General features: G+C 48.0%; 8 protein-coding genes across 8 annotated transcripts; 4 read left to right on the forward strand and 4 right to left on the reverse strand.

Moving 5' to 3' along the window:
• Positions 1-1,212: 1,212 nt before the first annotated feature.
• On the reverse strand, positions 1,213-1,550 carry ASPZODRAFT_69457 (hypothetical protein; the record flags this gene model as incomplete). The annotated part of the gene is made up of 2 exons (XM_022729579.1): positions 1,213-1,383; positions 1,437-1,550. The coding sequence occupies 2 exons, from the start codon at positions 1,548-1,550 to the stop codon at positions 1,213-1,215; spliced, it is 285 nt and encodes a 94-aa protein (XP_022579693.1).
• Positions 1,551-3,751: 2,201 nt separating this feature from the next.
• ASPZODRAFT_133821 (hypothetical protein) lies at positions 3,752-4,909 on the reverse strand. Its single transcript, XM_022723366.1, has 3 exons — positions 4,723-4,909; positions 4,130-4,583; positions 3,752-4,063 (listed from the first exon to the last, which is right to left on the reverse strand). Exons 2-3 carry the CDS (start codon positions 4,578-4,580, stop codon positions 3,810-3,812), a joined length of 705 nt encoding a protein of 234 aa, XP_022579694.1. The 5' UTR covers positions 4,581-4,583; positions 4,723-4,909; the 3' UTR covers positions 3,752-3,809.
• A 927-nt stretch (positions 4,910-5,836) lies between these two features.
• Positions 5,837-7,585, forward strand: ASPZODRAFT_133822 (hypothetical protein). Its single transcript, XM_022723367.1, has 2 exons — positions 5,837-6,639; positions 6,716-7,585. Exons 1-2 carry the CDS (start codon positions 6,124-6,126, stop codon positions 7,511-7,513), a joined length of 1,314 nt encoding a protein of 437 aa, XP_022579695.1. The 5' UTR covers positions 5,837-6,123; the 3' UTR covers positions 7,514-7,585.
• A 16-nt stretch (positions 7,586-7,601) lies between these two features.
• On the reverse strand, positions 7,602-9,059 carry ASPZODRAFT_152905 (hypothetical protein; the record flags this gene model as incomplete). Its single annotated transcript, XM_022725904.1, has 4 exons — positions 7,602-7,834; positions 7,906-8,039; positions 8,102-8,874; positions 8,931-9,059. 4 exons carry the CDS (start codon positions 9,057-9,059, stop codon positions 7,602-7,604), a joined length of 1,269 nt encoding a protein of 422 aa, XP_022579696.1.
• Positions 9,060-9,616: 557 nt separating this feature from the next.
• ASPZODRAFT_69492 (hypothetical protein) lies at positions 9,617-11,389 on the forward strand (the record flags this gene model as incomplete). The annotated part of the gene is made up of 4 exons (XM_022729583.1): positions 9,617-9,964; positions 10,044-11,010; positions 11,106-11,286; positions 11,338-11,389. The coding sequence occupies 4 exons, from the start codon at positions 9,617-9,619 to the stop codon at positions 11,387-11,389; spliced, it is 1,548 nt and encodes a 515-aa protein (XP_022579697.1).
• A 1,284-nt stretch (positions 11,390-12,673) lies between these two features.
• ASPZODRAFT_17403 (hypothetical protein) lies at positions 12,674-14,508 on the forward strand (the record flags this gene model as incomplete). The annotated part of the gene is made up of 3 exons (XM_022727019.1): positions 12,674-12,787; positions 12,845-13,801; positions 13,858-14,508. The coding sequence occupies 3 exons, from the start codon at positions 12,674-12,676 to the stop codon at positions 14,506-14,508; spliced, it is 1,722 nt and encodes a 573-aa protein (XP_022579698.1).
• Positions 14,509-15,200: 692 nt separating this feature from the next.
• Positions 15,201-16,664, reverse strand: ASPZODRAFT_152908 (hypothetical protein; the record flags this gene model as incomplete). The annotated part of the gene is made up of 8 exons (XM_022725905.1): positions 15,201-15,231; positions 15,278-15,444; positions 15,499-15,751; positions 15,801-15,938; positions 15,988-16,025; positions 16,081-16,271; positions 16,338-16,423; positions 16,555-16,664. The coding sequence occupies 8 exons, from the start codon at positions 16,662-16,664 to the stop codon at positions 15,201-15,203; spliced, it is 1,014 nt and encodes a 337-aa protein (XP_022579699.1).
• Positions 16,665-18,240: 1,576 nt separating this feature from the next.
• Positions 18,241-18,990, forward strand: ASPZODRAFT_26563 (hypothetical protein; the record flags this gene model as incomplete). Its single annotated transcript, XM_022728056.1, has 2 exons — positions 18,241-18,620; positions 18,685-18,990. 2 exons carry the CDS (start codon positions 18,241-18,243, stop codon positions 18,701-18,703), a joined length of 399 nt encoding a protein of 132 aa, XP_022579700.1. The 3' UTR covers positions 18,704-18,990.
• Positions 18,991-19,108: the final 118 nt, after the last annotated feature.

A 19,108-nucleotide genomic window follows, 5' to 3' on the forward strand; every position in this document is an offset into this window, starting at 1 on the left:
ACATAGAAATTTTAATAACAAGAAATATAAATACCTTGGCATTGTATTTTTGAGAATTCCACAGTGCACGGACCTCGGTCAACAATGGCAGAATCTTTTTTTTCTGCCATAGTTGACCGAGGTCCGTGCATAGTCGCCACCACCTATATGCTCATTATCTCCCTCTAAATAATGTAGAAGTGAGCTTAGCTAAATAATGCAGGGATTATCCCTATATGAAGCTGATAATGAAATTATATTAAAGTACCTAACTAGATAAGTTTTAGGGACAAATATAGTCCATAATATAATACTACATAATAGGGTTCAGCCCTAATAATTATGTGAATAATTGGAATACCAGTACAAAGAGCTAATGAATAATTAAGTAAATGATGTAAAGGAAAGCCGTACATTGACTATAGCCGTCACTAGGAAAGATGGCAGACTGGTGAAGATAAGGTTTAGGGTTTACTAGGTGTTAGATTTTAATGGGTGGTATACTAAGTATTAGGCCTATTTTTTCTATACATTTCAGTTGCTTTAGCACTTCTCTATACAATATGAAAAGATTAATAAATATCATTAGAATGGGGTGATGTGGTGTCAATTTGAATGGGTTGGATTGATTATATATTTTGGTGGTGGGGGGCAATTAATGGTAGCTTTTGACATAGTACTGTACTTCTCCTGTCCAGATTAATAGAGGGTTTATAATCTAAATTTTAAGTTAATGAGTAAGGAATATAAATATAGGTTATTAAGTCTTTTAACACTAGCTTTTTAGTTCTGCCTGCTATTATATTATAGACTACAGCTTAAAATCCTTCTCGGCGACCTTACGGTCCTTATTAGTTAAGTATCATGATCACCGCACGCCTATCTAGATGCTCATCGATTTAATACCCTTTCTGAGTTCTTATAATGGGTTGAGTTTAAAAATAATCTCTTACATATTAACATGTCTTCAGGGTTGAATAATTAATGAGCCACTAAATTATATTAAGGCTGGATAAACCTTACTAATATTGCTTAAAGTGTCAAGTCACTATCTATATTCTTAAATTGTTTAACACCTGGATGCTTTATAACCAAACGTCTTAACAACCATCAAATCCATTGAACTTGAGTAATAATGTAGATATTGGTACCCTCGAAACCATGCCCATTTCTCCAGCAACCATATATCCCATTACCCCAGTAGTTTGGGGAGCCACAGTAAAAGATGATGCTTTACTCTGTATAGCATGCGGTGCGGTCCTGAGCCTCAAAGACACTTGCACACTTGTAGCTCCCTCCAGCATTGCATGCAGTACCAGCAGTGCCATCCGAGTTGGTAGTCCCATCAGCTCGATGAGCGCTTGAGCAAACTGTAGTGCAATCAAGGTTACCCACGGAGGAGTCCTATTGAAAAATCAGCAAGGATGCGTATTTCCTCTAGGTTGAGGTAAGCATACAGAGTAGACACAGCAGTGGGAACCATCGGAAAACTCGCACTGGCAATAAGTGCAAGCATTTGCGGTCAAGAGACCTGCGAGGAAGAAGAATCCAATTGCGATCAGGCGGACCATTGTGAAAGTGAGAAATTGAGTCTTTGAATCGATTCTTGGGTGAAGTGAGGGTGGATAGTGCTATGATAACTTCTCTGCTGAAGCCAGGGAGATGATCCGTTATTTATATCTCTTCCAGGCATTATAGACATCAGGGGCCATTATCATAGTAGAGTAGACGTCATCAACATCATCCACACTAGACGAGTGATAGGCTGCAGATCTGGACTAATTTGGTTGTAGGATAGTCGAACTAAAGCATCAAAGTGGCTAGATTAGGCTTTTAGGGTTCGTGTTCGAGTTCGGGCGCACCCACAAGCGTTATCTTGGTCAAGTTAGTATAGACGGACGGATTCCGAGAAAGCTTGCATTCAAAGAGAGCTTAGTCTTGGTGGTATACTTATGGCCACCTCAGGTAGTATCAGCGCCTTAGGGAATTGATGCATCCCTATTGAGGCCATATAGGCTTTTTTGCTATGGTATTAGGATGAGGGCCCTAGTAAAACTAACCTATATAGTTCCACTGGGATAGAAACTTGTAGGGGAGACTGTATCAAAGCGAGAGAGGCTAGTCCAAGCTCTATTCAGCATGTAGTTCTCAAATTCAAGAATTGCAAAATAGATGACATGCTAAACCTTGGAGGCCTAGCGGTGAGAGTTAATATACTGTCAACAAATAGTCATATTAATTCTTATATTTTGCGACGCCACAAAGCCGCCCAAGACCCTCGAAAGCTTAACTACCAAGCCCCCTGAAAGTGTCTATTAAGCCTCCCCATGATATTGCCTAGAATAGTTTTATAATAGTCAAGTATATGTAACAAAGAGGCCCAGATCAGATGTTGAGATTCCAGGTAGATATATAACATGGTTATTGAGTCGTATGTCCAAATCGAAGCAAATGTGTTATGATATCTTAGCAGGGTTCTAGCGGCCTAGGGTAGTAAGTAGTAAGTAGTCTATCTGTCGCGGGTAGTATTACGTGTACAGACCGTGGCCTATATGTGTGCAGCCATTGGCTTCAGGTACAGCCGCCATAGCTACATAATCAGTCCATTGTCAGGGCGATTCATTGCATGATTTCTGGATCAACTAGTCGATCAATTCCTGAATTGATCTCTTAATTAATTACTGAGTCTATTCTCCATGCTATTAGTGAGGCTATTCCTTAATGATCCCTTTAACATAAACACTAAGTCTAGTGTCTTGGCCCATCTAAATCCCTGATGCTAACCTTAAACTGCAGCTGCAGCTGTACGCCTTTAGGGCTGTACACATAATGCTACCCTTTGTGGCGCGGACTAGGCCTTCAAGGGTTTGAAATATTATCTAATTAGTTTGCGAGTCATCTATTTAGACTTTCTATTATTCAATCTTTAATAAAACTTCTTTATCTTTGCATTGATAAAAGGAAAAACTAATAACTAGAGAACTAACTAAATCAAGTAACTATAATCAGATAACATAAGGCTAGAGGGGTTCCCCTGACTTATATCATTATCCATAGCCTGTGGTAAAGTGTCAACTGTTTGATGAGCCAGCTAGAATTCAATACACTTAAATCGCTGCTCTCAGAGTATATTTGCCGATTACGCAGAGGGCGAGCAACATCTGATTGCCAGCCCCACTTTCCCCTATACGTAGTACACCGTAGAACATTCTAATATGGCTGCATGTGGCTCGGAAGCCCTCCGACCTCACTGGGTAGTCTATGGAATGACTACTACAGCCTAGGTTGAAGGTCCTCTACATAGTAGTAGGGGTGGGCCCATCAAGGATCATATGGATATACTACATTAGAAGACCTCATGGCGCACCTAAAAAGGGAAAAGAGGGGCAAAAATGAGAACCTTGGTAGGGGCAAGTACCTGATGAGCCTTGTGGATAACAACAAGACACATGAATTTAGGGATAATGAAGAACTCCACTGGATGAGCGCCTTCCTTTAGGAGGAGCACATGAGGTAGAAAGGATACATCATAAAGATGTTTTGCTTCCAGTGATATAAAAACCAATAGATCCACTAAATAATTAATGTATTTACTTAATAAAGAGGCCAAAAGTATAAGTACTACTAAAGGTTGTTTTAAGAACTTATATTACTGTAAACATATAATATTCTATAAAATTATATTATTTTAAATGCTGAGGATTTATAGACACTCCATCACTTAGAAGCATGACAAATAAGTGAAAATATATTAATATAACTTCACTGTGCTCAAGCTGGCAGAAAGACAGTGGAAGATGTTAAGTATTCGACCGGGGATATGCAAAACCCTAAACCCTCGATCCAGACTCATAGATGAAGAAATATGTACCATACACCCCACTGCCACCGTACGCAGAGTCGTCCTGGACGAGCTCTGCTATGAGGCGAAAACCCATTCGTTTATACAGTTCAGCTCCCTCTCTCAAAGCATGAACGAAGATGTTTAACCCCATCTTGTCTGCCTGGTCCATCCCGCTCTTCACCAATGCTCTCCCGACTCCTTTACGCTGGTTGTCTGGATGCACAGCAAGGTATTCTAGACCTGTCAATTGACGTGTCAGACCAGGAGCCGCTTTCCTCTAGAGTCGCCTGTCGGCGCGCAACTTACTTATATATGGTGTCTTTGGCGTCACTTCCTTCTCCAGCGCGTTTACGCGATCCAACAACTCATCGGCATTGTTGTTGGGATCCCAGACAACAGTCTCGGCAGTCCGCCGGATCTCGGCCTCCTTTTCGGGCTCGACAGCCGGGACCTGGGCCTCGGGCCATGTCGGCGTGCCATCATCTGGGCTTATCCCATAAGACGGTGGCAGGCACCATCGCGCATAACCGAGTATGCGGCCTGTCTCTGGATCCACTGCTTTCTGATGTCGCAAGGACTCCCGGTTATTCAGCATGTTGCGCGGGAAGCGCAGGGCTATCTGCGAAATGTGATACTCAAGGGTCCGATGGCGCCAGGCCAGGACCCAGTGCGGATCAGCCCAGAATGCGGGGATGCTGTTGGCGGCCAGGGCGGCGCCGTCGGCGACATTACATTGGGAGAGTATAAAGGGAGGCATGTTCTGTAGGAGATATTAGAAAGATCAAAGCCCGAGGCAACCTGCGACAGGGAAAGGGCGAATTAAAGGCCCTAAAGGGAGGATAAGTTGAGATGTCCCTGGCTATTAACAACCCTTTTCACCACCCAGTTGCGCTCCTTACCTGAATTGAAGCAGAGATATGAGCGTCATGCAATGGACCGTTTCGAGCGGTGACTTGGGCTTCTGATTGACGTGATTGTGGTCGAAGTAGAATGCAGATTGTGATGGTATAGCGTATTTGATTGTAAGCACTCGGGTCGCCAGGGTGGAGATGTTGCTAGTGAGGCTATTCAAAGGGATGTCTGAACTATATACTAATACTTATAAGCGGGTAGGAGGCGAATGAAGGACAAATTGCTTATTCTGCTGGTCGTTTCAGAAATCAAAGGGCTTCTTGGGGGATTGAGCTGTTGATGGTCAACACTAACGTAAGATAAGGACAGATAACTAATTGTAGGTTTGTGGCTGCTAGGCATAGAAATGTAATAATAGATATGATGGATCCTGTAAAGCAAAATGGCATGTGATTATACTAGATTTGGATTTCTAATTAAAATAGGTCTCACTTTCTCCTGCCTAGTAATAGTGTAAGTAGAGTATGGGCCTACATCCCGCCAGGTCTTCTTATGTGATTTCGGGGGTTCCAATTCCATCGGATTCTTGTACAAATGGTGTCATCCAGGCTATTACTAGGTTGTTACAGAGTACAGGTTATCAATAGGGATCTGAACCTTTTCTAGGTTAGACCAATTCCTATTCCACTGGCCCTTATAAGATCTGACTTGGCTGCCACTTTATTATCTTATTAACTCTATAAGTCTGTCTTTATTGCTCTCTTACAAAGCCACTCCATCTCCTTTATCTAGTCCCATGGAGACTCCTATAGACAACTCCTGTGAAGTTGCCAAGGCCTACCAAGTATAATATTATATTTTTCACTATGTTTATTCTGTCCATTATTTTTATACTAGATATCTACTATAGAGGCTAAAAAAGACCAAGCAGCGTTATTAGCTTTTAGTACTATAATCAGGGCATTTATAATCACATTCTATTATTATATATCTCTTTGTCTTACAGAGTAGACATAATTTAGGAGAACTCCTGGCTCAACCAATCAGATTGCCGCATTCACACCGATAGGTCGACTTTCCACCTTTCCATTCCTGGGATAGCTTGATCCTTCAATTTCTCCCTTACAGCCGGTTCTGGGCAACCTCGTAATCTGGAATTGCATCGATCCGATTATTCTGCAGATACCCCCGCGGCCTTGATGGCGAGTCCGATCAACCCAGCACATGTGGATTTCATGCAGGTGGATCTTCGTCGCCGGTCTAAAGGTGGATGTGTCGATTGCAAAGCAGCCAAAGTGCGATGCGACGAGGCCCGCCCGTCCTGCGGCACTTGTGCTCGTCGGCACCGTCAGTGTCGAGGATACAGCGCTCTTCCCGATGTGACGGAAAAGAAGCCAAAGTTCATATTCTATCACCCTGCCGATGGCAGAAGCCGGCGCTCGGCCGAGATGTCGGATGCGCAACTCGACGCCCAGACTCCGGCATCGGAGGCTGCCAGTAGTAGCAACAATACAGTGGATGAACGTGAAGAAAGTGTCGACCCATCCGCCTTGCCTGGCGGCTCCATGGCGATGGATTCGACTCTCCCGTACGAGACAATGCCGTCTTTTCCTTTCATACCCCCATCAGTCCCTACCATCCCGCCCGGTGCGATTTCGGCCGACGACGCGGAAACCCTCAGTCTGTACTTCAACCGGCACCCTTTCGAGCAAGTGATCAGCCTGGAGTTTGTGGATGAGATGAACGCCTCGACATGGATGGTCTTCCAAGACAGTCCCCAGGCGGTGGCGGAGGCCCTCTGCTCGATTGGGTCTGTCTATCTCGAAGACAACAGCCGAGATGGTGCTCTCCTCCCGCTGACTCTCGCCCGACGGGCACGAACCCTGGCGACTCTGAAGGTCAAAGACCCGAGCCGTGAGCTGGAGCAGATGCTGCTTATGGCGTTAGCCCTGGGCGCGATGGAGGTAAGGGAGGTTTGAAGTGGCTTTAGAGATCAAAACAGCCTTGAATCCAAATTCCACGAAGCTAAAGCACACACAGGGGATCGACAGGCGATGTCAGCCTCACGAGCGGACATCCTCCATTCTCATTGCCTATGCGGCCTCCATCATCAACCGGTATATCGAATCCGGTCTTGTCCTGAGCTCGCTGGCCAAGTATTTCATTCGCGCCCTCGCCCGCCATGACATGATCATCTCGTTGAGCCACCTTCGCCGGAACTCCATCCGGACGGACATCTGGCTTGACGAGAACAACCACAGCCCCGACCGATTCATGGGGTCCACCACGACGCTGATGCCGCTTCTGGAAGAGCTGTGTGGCCTTGCAGAAGACATTCAACGGCACGCAACCCCCATCGGCCCGGCCGAGACCTCGTTATTCACGCGCAGGGCCGACGGGCTGCGCTCGCGCATCCAGGCCTGGCAATGCGTCTCTGCGGCATGGTCGGCGCGACTCCTGGCGCACGCCCATGCATACCGGGCCGCCGCGCTGCTCATGCTCTTCCGCCTGCTCCATGGCGCCGGGAGCTCGGTGGAAAGCGACCAGACGGCGCTGGAGATGGCCAGAGAGGTGATGAGGTACTTGAAGAGGCCGCCGGAAGACCTCCGGCTCTGCACCTGGCCGGCGCTGATTGCCAGCTGTGAGCTGCGGGAGGAAGAGGATCGCACCGAGGCCATGAATGTGTTCCACAGCATATACAGCGTCCGGAGGACCTCCACCTCGCTCCAGACTTTGAAGTTTGTCACAGACAGGGTCTGGCGGGCCAGAGACGAAGGCGCCGTCTGGAATTGGATGGCTTTGAGCCAGCAGTTTCCAGGCGAGTGTGTTCCCATCTGAGACAGACATATAGACAGTAATATCATTCACTTGCTATCAAGTATATATCGGGTTTAATATATCAGTTACATCTACTGTCTATCTTCAGTTATCGTAATAAAATGTCCCGTTCAAAGTCCTCCTTCATTCGCGTAGCCACGGCCTCATCCGACAGAATCTTCCACCCCGTCAGAGCCATGCCCTTGGCCACTTCCATGGTGATTTTATGGTTCTCCAGTGTCCTGGCGGCCGCCGCGAATCCGGCAGAGTGTAGGGCCACCCCCGGGGGGGTTTCCACATGGAATGTGGCATGGAGCGAGGGGCAGGCGTAGGAGACGTTTCCTAAATCGTCAGTATATTGAAGATGATGTTTGACAACCCTAAGATGAACAGGCTGCCCTCAAAGTTCTTACCCATATCAGTTCCATACGGGCCGTCGTGCATGGAATCCAGATCGCACTTGAACGTCTTGTGGAACGCTCCCATGGTCTCGGTGAAGAGCGAGCACAACGTCTTGTTGGATCGGAGATCGGCGTATGGATCATGTCTGCAATGAAGTGGTTCATAAGTGTCTGGCAGCTTCCGATCTTTGCCATCGTTTCTACTCACATCGTCTCGATCGTCAGGGTACAGCCCGTCGCCATCGCCGCGCCGTTTAGACACTTGTGTACCCGGTCGAGAAGCTCCATGCTCTCCCTGAGAGTCTTTGCCCGCACGTTGCAACTCATGACGGTGCGCTCCGAGATGATGTTACTGCTCGCGCCGCCGTTCTCGATGATCAGCCCGATGACATCCGTGGGCCGCGTCTGCTGGCGCAGCATCCCCACGGCACTGTACGCCAGCGTCACCGCGTCCAGGGCATTTGCTCCCAGCCAGGGCGAGAAGGCCGCATGCGCGGCCTTGCCCTCGAACGTCGCCCGGAAGGCCTGCACCGCCAGACAGTTCCCGTAGGCCACCCCGTGCGTGCCCCTGGTGGCCGGCGCCACGGGGAACGGATGGCTCATCATCGCCGCATCGACGTCGCCAAAGGCGCCCGCCTCGATGAGCTTGATCTTGCCTCCGCCACCCTCTTCCGCGGGCGTGCCCAGGAGACGCACTCGCCCGGCCCTGCCCGACTGCTGCAGGGCGCTCACCGTGGCCAGGAACGCCGCAATGGCCGCCGTGGCGATCAGATTGTGGCCGCACCCGTGTCCGATCTGAGGCAGGGCGTCGTATTCGCAGCAGAAGGTGACCACCTGCCCCTCGCGTCCGTACTCGGCGGAGAAGGCAGTCTCGAGCCCGTAAGCATGGGGGGTGACGGGGAGCCCGCGAGACCGGATCAGGGCGACGACGTTGTCGTGGGCTTTGTATTCGGCAAAACACAGCTCGGGATTGTCGTGGATCTATCCCTTGGACTATCTATCAGTAGAAACTCATCAACCAGAGGGCGCCCACTTGCCTGGAGACTGATCTCGCGCAGCTCCTTGTCCAGGGCATCGACAGTACCAGTGATGGTCCCTTCCACCGCCGTGGTATAGGTTCGCTCTGACGCAGGCTCTACAGTCGCAACCAGAGTGCACGTCGCCATTGTTGTGGTGAGAAAGTCCTTAGGAAATGAGTGGTGGGTAGATGTAAGTTCTGAGTCTTAGAGTCAGCCTTCCACATTAAAGATAGCTAAAAGACCTAGTCAGCACGCAAAAAGGGGCCCTAAAACAAAGATCTACTAATAATATAGTATAATAGAAGTATTTAGTGGGCTGCTCCACTATTCTGCTCTATACTCATATCTTTCAAGACACCAATACTAGTAAAAGCAATCAAGGGGTGTATCAATCAGGGCATCTGCTCACAATCGATAAGCTCATCATTGATAGCAATGCCCCTTCCTTTTTGGGTATAGTGAAAGCCCCCACTTTTTCCCCGGACCCCGCCCCGTGGCGCCTGGGACTAATTGGGACAATTCTTGCTATCTATACAAGAGCAGCGCTAGACCTACACAGAGTGCCGATAGGTACAGTGAATGTCTCGAATATCAGTGGTCCGCCACGCGTCCGTCAGAGTTGACAGGTCGGTACTTAAGCTGAGGATGTCGCTTGTTGGGTTTGCATCCAGCATATCCAGTTCACCGCAAGAGAGACGTTTGACATGGCGGATATTGCTGCTGTCCCCGAGGACAGAAAGACGGGCGAAAAGGCCGGGTCTATCCACGAACAGGGCAGTGTGGAGCTGGTCAAGGGCGACACCGACGATGTCGACGAGGCCTTTGCGGTGTTCCAGGGCCATCAGGAGGTTGTCGTCGATGCTGCGACCGACAAACGTCTCCTTCGCAAGATTGACCGATACATACTGCCTGTCATGTGTCTGATCTATGGCATGAATTACCTGGACAAGACCACCCTGTCCTATTCCAGTGTCATGGGCATCACCGAGGACCTCCATCTTGAGGGAACCAACTATTCATGGCTCGGCTCCATCTTTTACTTTGGCTATCTGGTGAGTGCCACTGCTACTAGTTAACCCTAAACCCTAAACCCTAACCCTAAACCCTAAGACTGCCTGCTAACTCTTCCAGGGCTTCGAGTGGCCGACGGTTCGATTGCTCCAGGCGTTGCCCATTGCCAAATATTCGGCCATGTGTGTCATCATCTGGGGAGTCATCCTCACCCTCTTCTCCGTGACCCACAACTTCGCCGGCGCTGCTGTCCTGAGGGTGTTCCTCGGCATTTTCGAAGCTGCCGTCACCCCCGGCTGGACCTTGATCACTTCCCAGTGGTACAAAAAGTCCGAGCAGGGGGCCCGGACGTGCATCTGGTTCAGTTTCAATGGCGCGGCCGCCATTGCCGGCGGCTTTATTGCCTATGGCCTGGCGGACGCCGGGGATCGCGGCCATTTCACCATCGCCGCCTGGAAGGTCCTATACATCCTCACCGGTCTCTTGACCGTCGCGCTGGGAATCTTCTTCCTGATCATTGTCCCCGACAGCCCCCTCAAAGCCTGGTGGTTGAGCGACGAAGACCGCATCCTGGCCGTCGCCCGGGTGCGTGAAAACCAGCAAGGCATCGGCAACAAGCACTTCAAAATGTACCAGTTCCTCGAGGCTCTCAAGGACCCCTTTGCCTGGGCCATCGTCGTCCTGAGTCTGGCGGGCAACATCCCCAACGGCGGCATTTCCAACTTCTTCAGTCTTCTGATCGTCTCTTTTGGCTATACCGCCAAGCAGTCGCTGCTGCTGAGCAGCCCTTCCGGCGCCGTTGAAGTCGTCTCCCTGCTTCTCACCGGCTGGCTGGGCGACCGATGCAAGAACCGCCTCCTCATCTCGCTGGGAGGCGTTGGCCTCGGCACCATTGGAAGTATCCTCCTGGTCGCCCTCTCGGATGGCGCCAGGGCCGGCAAGCTCGTTGGCTTCTACTTGACGCTCGCGGCACCCTCAGGCTTTGTCATCATGCTGAGTCTCATCTCATCCAACATCGCTGGCTATACCAAGAAGACCACCGTTGCAGCCATGTACCTCATCTCCTACTGTGTCGGAAACATTGTTGGTATGTTTTTTCTTTTAGAAAAAAGAGAAAAAATAAACCCTAAACCCTACCCTGATCCCTAAATTCAATTCCTCTCCCTGCTAATAAACCTCCAGGGCCTCAGACCTTCCGTCCTGAAGATGCTCCACATTATTATCCCGCCATTGTCACCATGTTTGTTTGCTACGTGATTTGTATCTTGGATATCCTCTTCATCTGGTACTGGTTCCGCAGGATGAATGCAAAGAAGGCGGCGATTCGAGCCGATCCTTCCTACGTCAAGCCCGAAAACTCCGAGTAAGTTTCCTAGTCTGAGCACCGAAATTGGTCCCATAACTAACTTGCTAGATGGCTTGATCTCACCGATGGAGAGAATCCAGAGTTTTTGTACACTTTGTGATTCGTCATGATGGGCATCAGGATGAGGCAGTGGCGTGTGGTCAGCATTGCTGTTATTAAAACTACCATTCAATCCTATAAACTAGTAAAGCTTATTTCAGATTATAAAATAACTATTTGCTACTTGTTATAAGACTGTTACTAGAAGGATAAAATAAACCCACCTTGGTCCACTTCATAGCCCCCACAAAACTCTGCCGCGTGATACCCCATGAAATGGAACCATCCCCTGCTCCCCATTACCAATCCTTGATGAGTTCAACCCTCAATTTGATGCTTACTTTGACGCGATTAATTCCTGTTTAGATTCCTACTTCAAATGCAAACAGGAAAACAGTGCAATTATAATGTGCTAGGTGTAAAATAAATAGAGATATTCCTATCTAAAAGACTTAATTATATAGACAGTGTGGGAATAATCTCAAATTTAATTCTGGATTCTCGTAAACCCAGCTTAAATATCAATATATACATACATATACTGATCATTTCTAGATTCCTCATATTACTTACACCATAGTCAGCTCACTGATATCCGTGGACTAAGCAACACCCGATAAAGCTCCGTCGCCATGCCGTCGCCTTCTTTTTCCTCTTTCCGCCGACGTCTGATCCTTTGCATAGAACTGTCATGTGCAAGGCTAGGCAACACTCTAAGCCACTCCATTGCGCTAGACGTAAAGTTGAAGGTTTTACACTGGTTGCGCAAGGCATCGTGACAGGTCCGAGATTCCGAATTCAGGCCAATAGTCTCTAGTCGATACATACGCTTATCTTGATTGTCTGTGGTCAGCCGTAAGGCAGGAGAAGTAGAGAAGTTGATGCACAAAAAGCTATCATATGATATCTAAGATGCCAGGAATGTGCAAGAGATAGATAGTGAATAGTTACTCAATGAAGCTATCTAGTAGGCAATAAATAAAAGATATGTGGCGCTAGGCCTAACTGGGCTGCGCCTCTAATAATATAAAATCTATTCAAGAGTTAGCTATCAGTAGCCATTCTGGGTAATTTGCACAGCTTTGCTTAGTATCAGTGATATGCAACTCCTGAAGGACAAAGTATAGCAGGTGAGGCGTCCGAGGGATCGCACTAGAGGCTCTAATATGATCTCTAGCCAAGGACACGCTATCAGTAGGCGTTTTGGGTAAGCCTGCCAGCCCAGATAGGCCAACCCTAGATTGATGGCCCTCCTATCATAGCCCTCTCTTTCCAATCCAAGTGATATAAGTCAACCAGATCTTTGTAGATTGGTGTATGTTCTTGTGCAATCTACTCAGTGACCATGAGGATTTCAGGCTTCCTACTGGGCACTGCTGTGCTCGCCTCCTTTTCTTCTGCGCAGCTCACCGTCGTTACGTCCAAGGTCAACCCCGAAGTACAGATATCCTACAAAGAAGTGAGAACCATATAAAACACACACATATATACCTCTTATGCTTCTGACAATCGATAGACAGACATTTGCGAGACGACTCCCGGGACAACCTCCTACAGCGGCTATGTGCATATTCCAGGCAGCCTCGTGAGCGACTTGGGGGGGTACAACATGAGTGTCTATTTCATGTATTTTGAAGCCCGCAACAACCCCCAAACTGCCCCCCTGGCCCTCTATCTTGCCGGAGGACCGGGCGAGGCCGGGTCCTACGTGGCTTTGAACAGCGAGAATGGCCCTTGCGTGGTCAACCGGGAGGGAACCAACACGACCATCAACCCCTGGTCCCTGAACAACCATGTCAACATCCTCTACCTCGACCAGCCCCTGCAGGTGGGCTTCTCGTACAGCAGCCTGACCAACGGAACCTACAACTCGACCTCCCTATTAGTTACGCCCGACAATGGCACCGTGTTCCCCCCGCCGCCGGGCCAGGGGATCTTCCCTGATCCCTCGCTATCCGCAACTGCAAACACCACGGTAGCCAGTGCCCGAGGCATATGGGTGTTCTTGGAGCATTGGTTGTCGTCGTTCCCGGGCTATTCAACTTCTTCCCGGGATATCAGTTTCTGGGGAAACTCCTACGGCGGGTTCTATGTGCCCGAAACTGCTGTGACGGTGAGCAAAGCGCTTCAGCAGCTCCCGGCGACCCATTATCTCAAGGACAAAGACCTCCGGGTGGATTCTATCGGCATCACCAACGGCTGTGTGGACTTTTACTACCAGATCGCAGGGTACCCTGAGTACGCCAACCACAACACGTACGGGATCAAGTTCTACAACGAGACCTTCTACAACGAGATCGAGAACAACATCACCAAACCGGGTGGCTGTCTCGATCGGACCGATCAGTGTCGCCACGCTGGCCAAGTTGGAGACCCGGACTATACAGGTAACAATGCCACCGTCAACGAGATCTGCGCCGACGCAACAGCCTACTGCGCGACTATCATCACCCCGCTGTATACCATCCACAATGTAAGCTCGATTCTTCGTTGATCGAGTAACATTTTCATCCATACTAACCACGACAGGTGTCGACTTATGATATTGCCATCGAGACGCCCGCCACCTGCACCTACTATCTCACGGTTGGCGAGTATCTCAACAAACCGCATGTCCAGGCTGCCCTCGGCGTCCCGCTGAACTGGACATGGTACTCGCTAGACGTCACTGATGCCTTTGACGATACGGGCGACGCGTTCCGACAGTCCAACCTGCCGAACCTCGAATACCTGCTTCGCAATAACGTCAAGACGGCCTTCATCTACGGCGACCGCGACTACACGTGCCCTGGTACCGGGGCGGAAACCCTGGCCAAGACGGTCGCGTGGAAGGGCCAGCAGGGCTTCATCGACGCAGGGTACCAGGAACTCCAGGGCCTTAGCGCTGGAGCAAAGGGCGGAGTCGCAAAGCAGTACGGTCTGTTATCATTTACCAGGGTCTTTGAGTCGGGACACCAGGTCTCGGCGTATGCCCCAGAGACCGTCCTCACTGTCTTCAACCGGACCATCTTCAACCTGGATGTGGTCGAGGGCAAGGTGCCCGTGAGTGCTGATTATTATACTCGTGGTCCCAAGGAGAGCTCGGGGTGGAAGAGCCAGATAGAGGGTCCCTTTGTGGATGTGTGCATGGTCGAGGGTAACTTCTCGTCGAGCACATTATTCTCTACGCCTGTTTATTAGTTGATGGTCGTGAAAGATATCTGGTAAGATGAGTTCACATGCATTCTCTAATCTGGTGAGGGGGACTCAATCTAGACTGAGCCTAATCGAGTAATAATGAAAAGTCGAGTATCCTATTTGAATAGTAACCTAGTAGTGGACCAGGTTCTGAGAGCAACTTCCTAGTCAATGGTTCAAAGGTTGAGGCAGAATATGTTGCTGGAAGGGTTAAGAACTTAATAGGTAATATAATATAGTTATCTTTGATATACTATATACTATAAAGATGTTTCTTAATAGTAAGAATAAATTATACTGAGCATGATTTACTCCCTCACTATTAAAGAGCATTAGACATGCAGCTCCATCAATCCGAGTAGCATCTACATAGTATATAGAGAGTATTAAGGGGTTAGAGTTACTATAAACCTGATAGCGTTATTATATATGATTAAAGTATGGTTATTCTATCGCCTCCTGTTGTAGATAGAGATGTTAATTACTAATACTCTAGGTGCACGTCATCTTTTTTTTCCTACATAGAATGGTCTTTAAGAAATATATAAACCCTGGACAATACCTCACTAGTAATCAAATAGAAGATGTGTTTACATACACCTCACTTGACCCTTATCTAAAGTTTTAAGTAGTGATCAGCTAATAGCCCAAATCATAAAGTCATAGGTTAATAAATATATTTAGTTATAATCTACCTACTGTGGCTTCTGCGCAGTGACGACATGGCTGATGATGATCAGTGAAAGACTTTCAGGTCTGATGGAAGCCTTACATGTTCCAGAGACCGTGAACGTCTCTCCTCTCTGAGTCCCTCCGGACACCAGCAATGAGCACCTCGATCTCCTCCGGACTCCAGCCCAGCACCTCGGAGAAGGGGGCGACTGTGAGGGCTTCCACGCCTTCGATGTGATTCACGGCAGTGAAGAGGCCCATTTCCTTCTATACCAGACTAGTTAGCACCTAATACAATAGGAGAGTGAAGTCCTTTCTTGCCATCCTTTTATCCTTGGCCCAGCCGCTGAGGGGGATCGGGAAGATCTTTTCATCGGCCTGGATGAACCCCTGCGCTTCCACCAAGCCCTTTATCTGCGGTGCGACGTCTAGTGGCTTTCCAATCCTCCTGCAGGCCTCGATGAGATTTGACGCCATAATATGGAGATAGTTATCTGGCTTGAAGGTGTTGTCTTCCGAGTAGAAGTTGAAGTCGCCATTCTGGATCTCAATCCAGCCGCCAGGCTTCAGGTGTCTACTCGGTATTTAGTAGGAGAGACGCAAAACCGGGGGCAGAGACAGACTCATAGCACTGGCGAAGTAGTTTCGGCCAGTCGCTGATCGAACCACACATATACCGACAGTGGATGAAATCATAGGGCTGCGGCTCGACCCAGTTCTGCTCCACATTGTCGACGATGAACTTGACATTGGGTGGAATCCTAGCCATATTAGCCTTGGGTGGATAGAGCTCTGTGATTTTCTGGATACCAGGTTGGCTGGATTGGGCTCAAATCATTGCCGATAATCTGATGAGATATCAGCACCTGCCTCGGGATAGAGAGATTGCTTGGGCACAATCACCTGCTCGGCTTCAGGGTACTCATCGCCCATCTGCATGGCCCAGATCCCGGTGCCTGTTCCAATATCAAGAACCCGCTTGCCGTTGGGCTTAATCGGTGCGAGAAAGAGACGATCGCCAAGAGCCCGGAAGCATATATGATGAACCATATCAAGACGTTCCTGCTCCTGTTCATCATTTGGGAATAGGTAGGCTTGTTTCCTGATGAGCACACCACGCCATACACAGTTTGCTTATTCTATTCGGCTGGGAAACATACAGCCACTGTGGTAGCTATGGTAGCGACGGCCGTGTTTGTACTCATGAGCCAACACGCTCGAGGAGAGCGACGTTGTGTAAGTGGAACTAATTTATAGGGAGTCAGCACTAGCCAGTATATTGCACTAGAACACGTACAGGCCTTCCTCATATGTTGAATCGTTTTCCTGGCAAAATAAGCACACAACCGCAAAGGGTTATTCACTATAGAAACTTACATCCTCGAATGTGTCCACTTCAATATGCGGACGGGCAGAATTGGGAGCAACGCTCGAAACGGCAGGCATATCAGATTCCGCCATGACAACAATACTGAAGCCTTTGACATGCGAAAGAAAGCAGGAAAGTTGGGCTCCAGGCAGGGGTTGCTCTTTATAATAGCGGGCATTAGTACTTTTGTCTATTACTGCTGGAATACTCTGTAATTGTTCTTCCACCTGCTGGCTAATGCAGTCTAACGGCTTGGTTGCAACATCCACAACACTGAGCAGTCCAACACCTTTACTTTCTCCCCCACTCCTCTTTTCAACGCAATACGCTGCATTGAAATCCACGGCGATGATCCTTCTTGAAGGGAGAGAATAGAAATGGATAATAGTATAAACAAATTCCTCATAACCCTTTCTAGTTCCATTAGAGAACCTCTATATTCTTTTATTAGGCTATTGATAGTCATTTGCCAAGCATTCAACCACGCAACAGGCTGTGATTCCGACTTTGATGGTGGCCTGTTTCGGCCGGCCACTCTGATAGCTGCAGTAGCGACTGCATTAGCTGTATTAGCGGATCTGATCCCTACCGCTCGCTGCCTCCATATTCAGGCATTCATCAGGTGCCCAGGCTCCTTGTATACTGTATCTCGGGCTGCCCCGGGGGCTGGTATAGAGGTAGTAACCCCGTTAAGGATTATACGCCCGGGGGGTTCAATTAAATGTAGAGAATAATAGAAGGGTGATAAGGGTCAGTTTGACTAGAGCAGCCTCCTGCGCCGTTTAATTATAAGGGCCCTATCTTGCAGTTTCCACTGATTATATATCTGTTTAATAGATATATAGATACTATATCTATATAAACTTAGATTATTTAAAGCAGTAAAAATGATTTATCTTTTAGAACTTCAATATAGTTCATTACATCTATACACTTACTACACTATATATAAGAATCTTCAAGGATTTTAACTATATATAAAGTAAAGGTCTTCCTTAATAGTAGTGACATGAATATATCCACAGCAATCAATTGATGGTGATTCTAAACTAGATAGTCATAGCAGTCCTGTCTAGTCCCTAGCAGATCCTCGGAGCAACCGCCAAGGCTACAGTACTTGGTCTTTCAGGGAAATAGAGTTGACCAAGGCAAGGAACCCGCCATACACCCCCTGAGTATTACACTGATCTTTAGCATCCATGTCCCTCAAAACATTAAATACTCTTACTCTGTTCCTTCTATAGTTGTTATTTGGACTATAACTAGTGATAGCAAGGTTGGAGATTGAGTTCCAGACGTACTTGTTGCAGATGTAGATGAGAAAGAGTGCCTCTATAGGAGGGGCAGGCCAAAAGACGCAAGTAAGCAGCCCGGCAGGTTTAGGCCGCCTGCGGGGTCTTATTAAATGTTTGTCTTACTCCAGTTTAAAAAGGAAGAGAGTGTTAATTAGTGGCTAATGCCCATGTCAAGGTTACTTTTCAGAGAAATTGTAAGAAATTAGAAAAATAAAAAAAGGTTGCTTATTGAAAATTGATACTATCTAATATAAAAATAACTATAAGCTGCAATTCTCCTCCCACTGATTTATACTTGTCTTATAATCAATATCCAATGGCTGTTCTATCACTTTTAGAGCACCATGGCCTACACTGAGCAGAAAGAAGGAAATATGCTGTTTAATATCCCTAACCTCAATGAGCAATCTCATCAATTCTTTGCAGCTTCGGAAAGGGCCAGGCTACTACATTCTGGGCCATAGCTGGGGTGGTCGAATCGCCGCTGCCTTTGCCACCGCCCAGCCCCAGGGATTGCAACGACTAGTCCTTGCCAGCGGCATCCCCAGTTCTCGAACCTTTTTAGAGGGATTACAAGTCATCCGCGGACAGTTACCATCAGACGTGCAATTGACAATCGATGAGGAGGAGAAGAGGAACAATTTCGATAGCGCCCGCTTCAAAGCTGCCATGGACGTGTTTTGGTGCAATTACTTTTGCCGGGCAGATCCATTCCCCCCCAAGGAGCTTCTCCCGGCCTTCCACCATATGGGTGAGGACAGTACAGTTCGGGACACAATGTCAGTGGATTCACTTTCCATACTTGAGTCTAGGCTATTCGCAATGTTGCTGATTCTTCTTCAGAGCAGGAAATCCCCATTGAATTGCACGGGCTCCTTCCGGGAAAACCCTAACCCTAAACCCTCCATCAAATCGCCGTGCCGGCGCTTGTGTATAACGGCGAGTTTGACACCTCGCATGATATCACCACAGTTCCATTCGTTGAGCACATACCCCGTGTACTATGGATTACATTTCCCAACGCCGGACATATGTGCCATCTAGAGCGACCAGAGATTGCAGAGAAGGTCTTTAGAACTGTTGGAGAATTCCTGACCCAAGCGGAATGACTACACCAGCAGCATGAGTCAGTTATTAAGTATCATAGGTATGTGTTTTATAGTTCTCTAGAGCCTATCTGGTGTTTTTCCTCTATAAAAATTCTTGAATTCGTTCTCTAGACACTGATGTAATGGCTGTTATATAATAAAATATAGTATAATAGAAG

Source organism: Penicilliopsis zonata, assembly GCF_001890105.1.
Source record: "Penicilliopsis zonata CBS 506.65 unplaced genomic scaffold ASPZOscaffold_11, whole genome shotgun sequence".
NCBI classification, from domain to species: Eukaryota; Fungi; Ascomycota; class Eurotiomycetes; order Eurotiales; family Aspergillaceae; genus Penicilliopsis; species Penicilliopsis zonata.

What these genes read in the sequence shown, in the direction of transcription:
- ASPZODRAFT_133822 (XM_022723367.1), top strand. Translation starts at nt 6,124, where the DNA reads ATGTCGGATGCGCAACTCGACGCCCAGACTCCGGCATCGGAGGCTGCC. An exon ending in TAGCCCTGGGCGCGATGGAG is followed by an intron (nt 6,640 to 6,715) that starts GTAAGGGAGGTT and finishes AAGCACACACAG; the next exon opens with GGGATCGACAGGCGATGTCA.
- ASPZODRAFT_133821 (XM_022723366.1), bottom strand. Translation starts at nt 4,580, where the DNA reads ATGCCTCCCTTTATACTCTCCCAATGTAATGTCGCCGACGGCGCCGCC. An exon ending in GCCAAAGACACCATATATAA is followed by an intron (nt 4,064 to 4,129) that starts GTAAGTTGCGCG and finishes GTCAATTGACAG; the next exon opens with GTCTAGAATACCTTGCTGTG.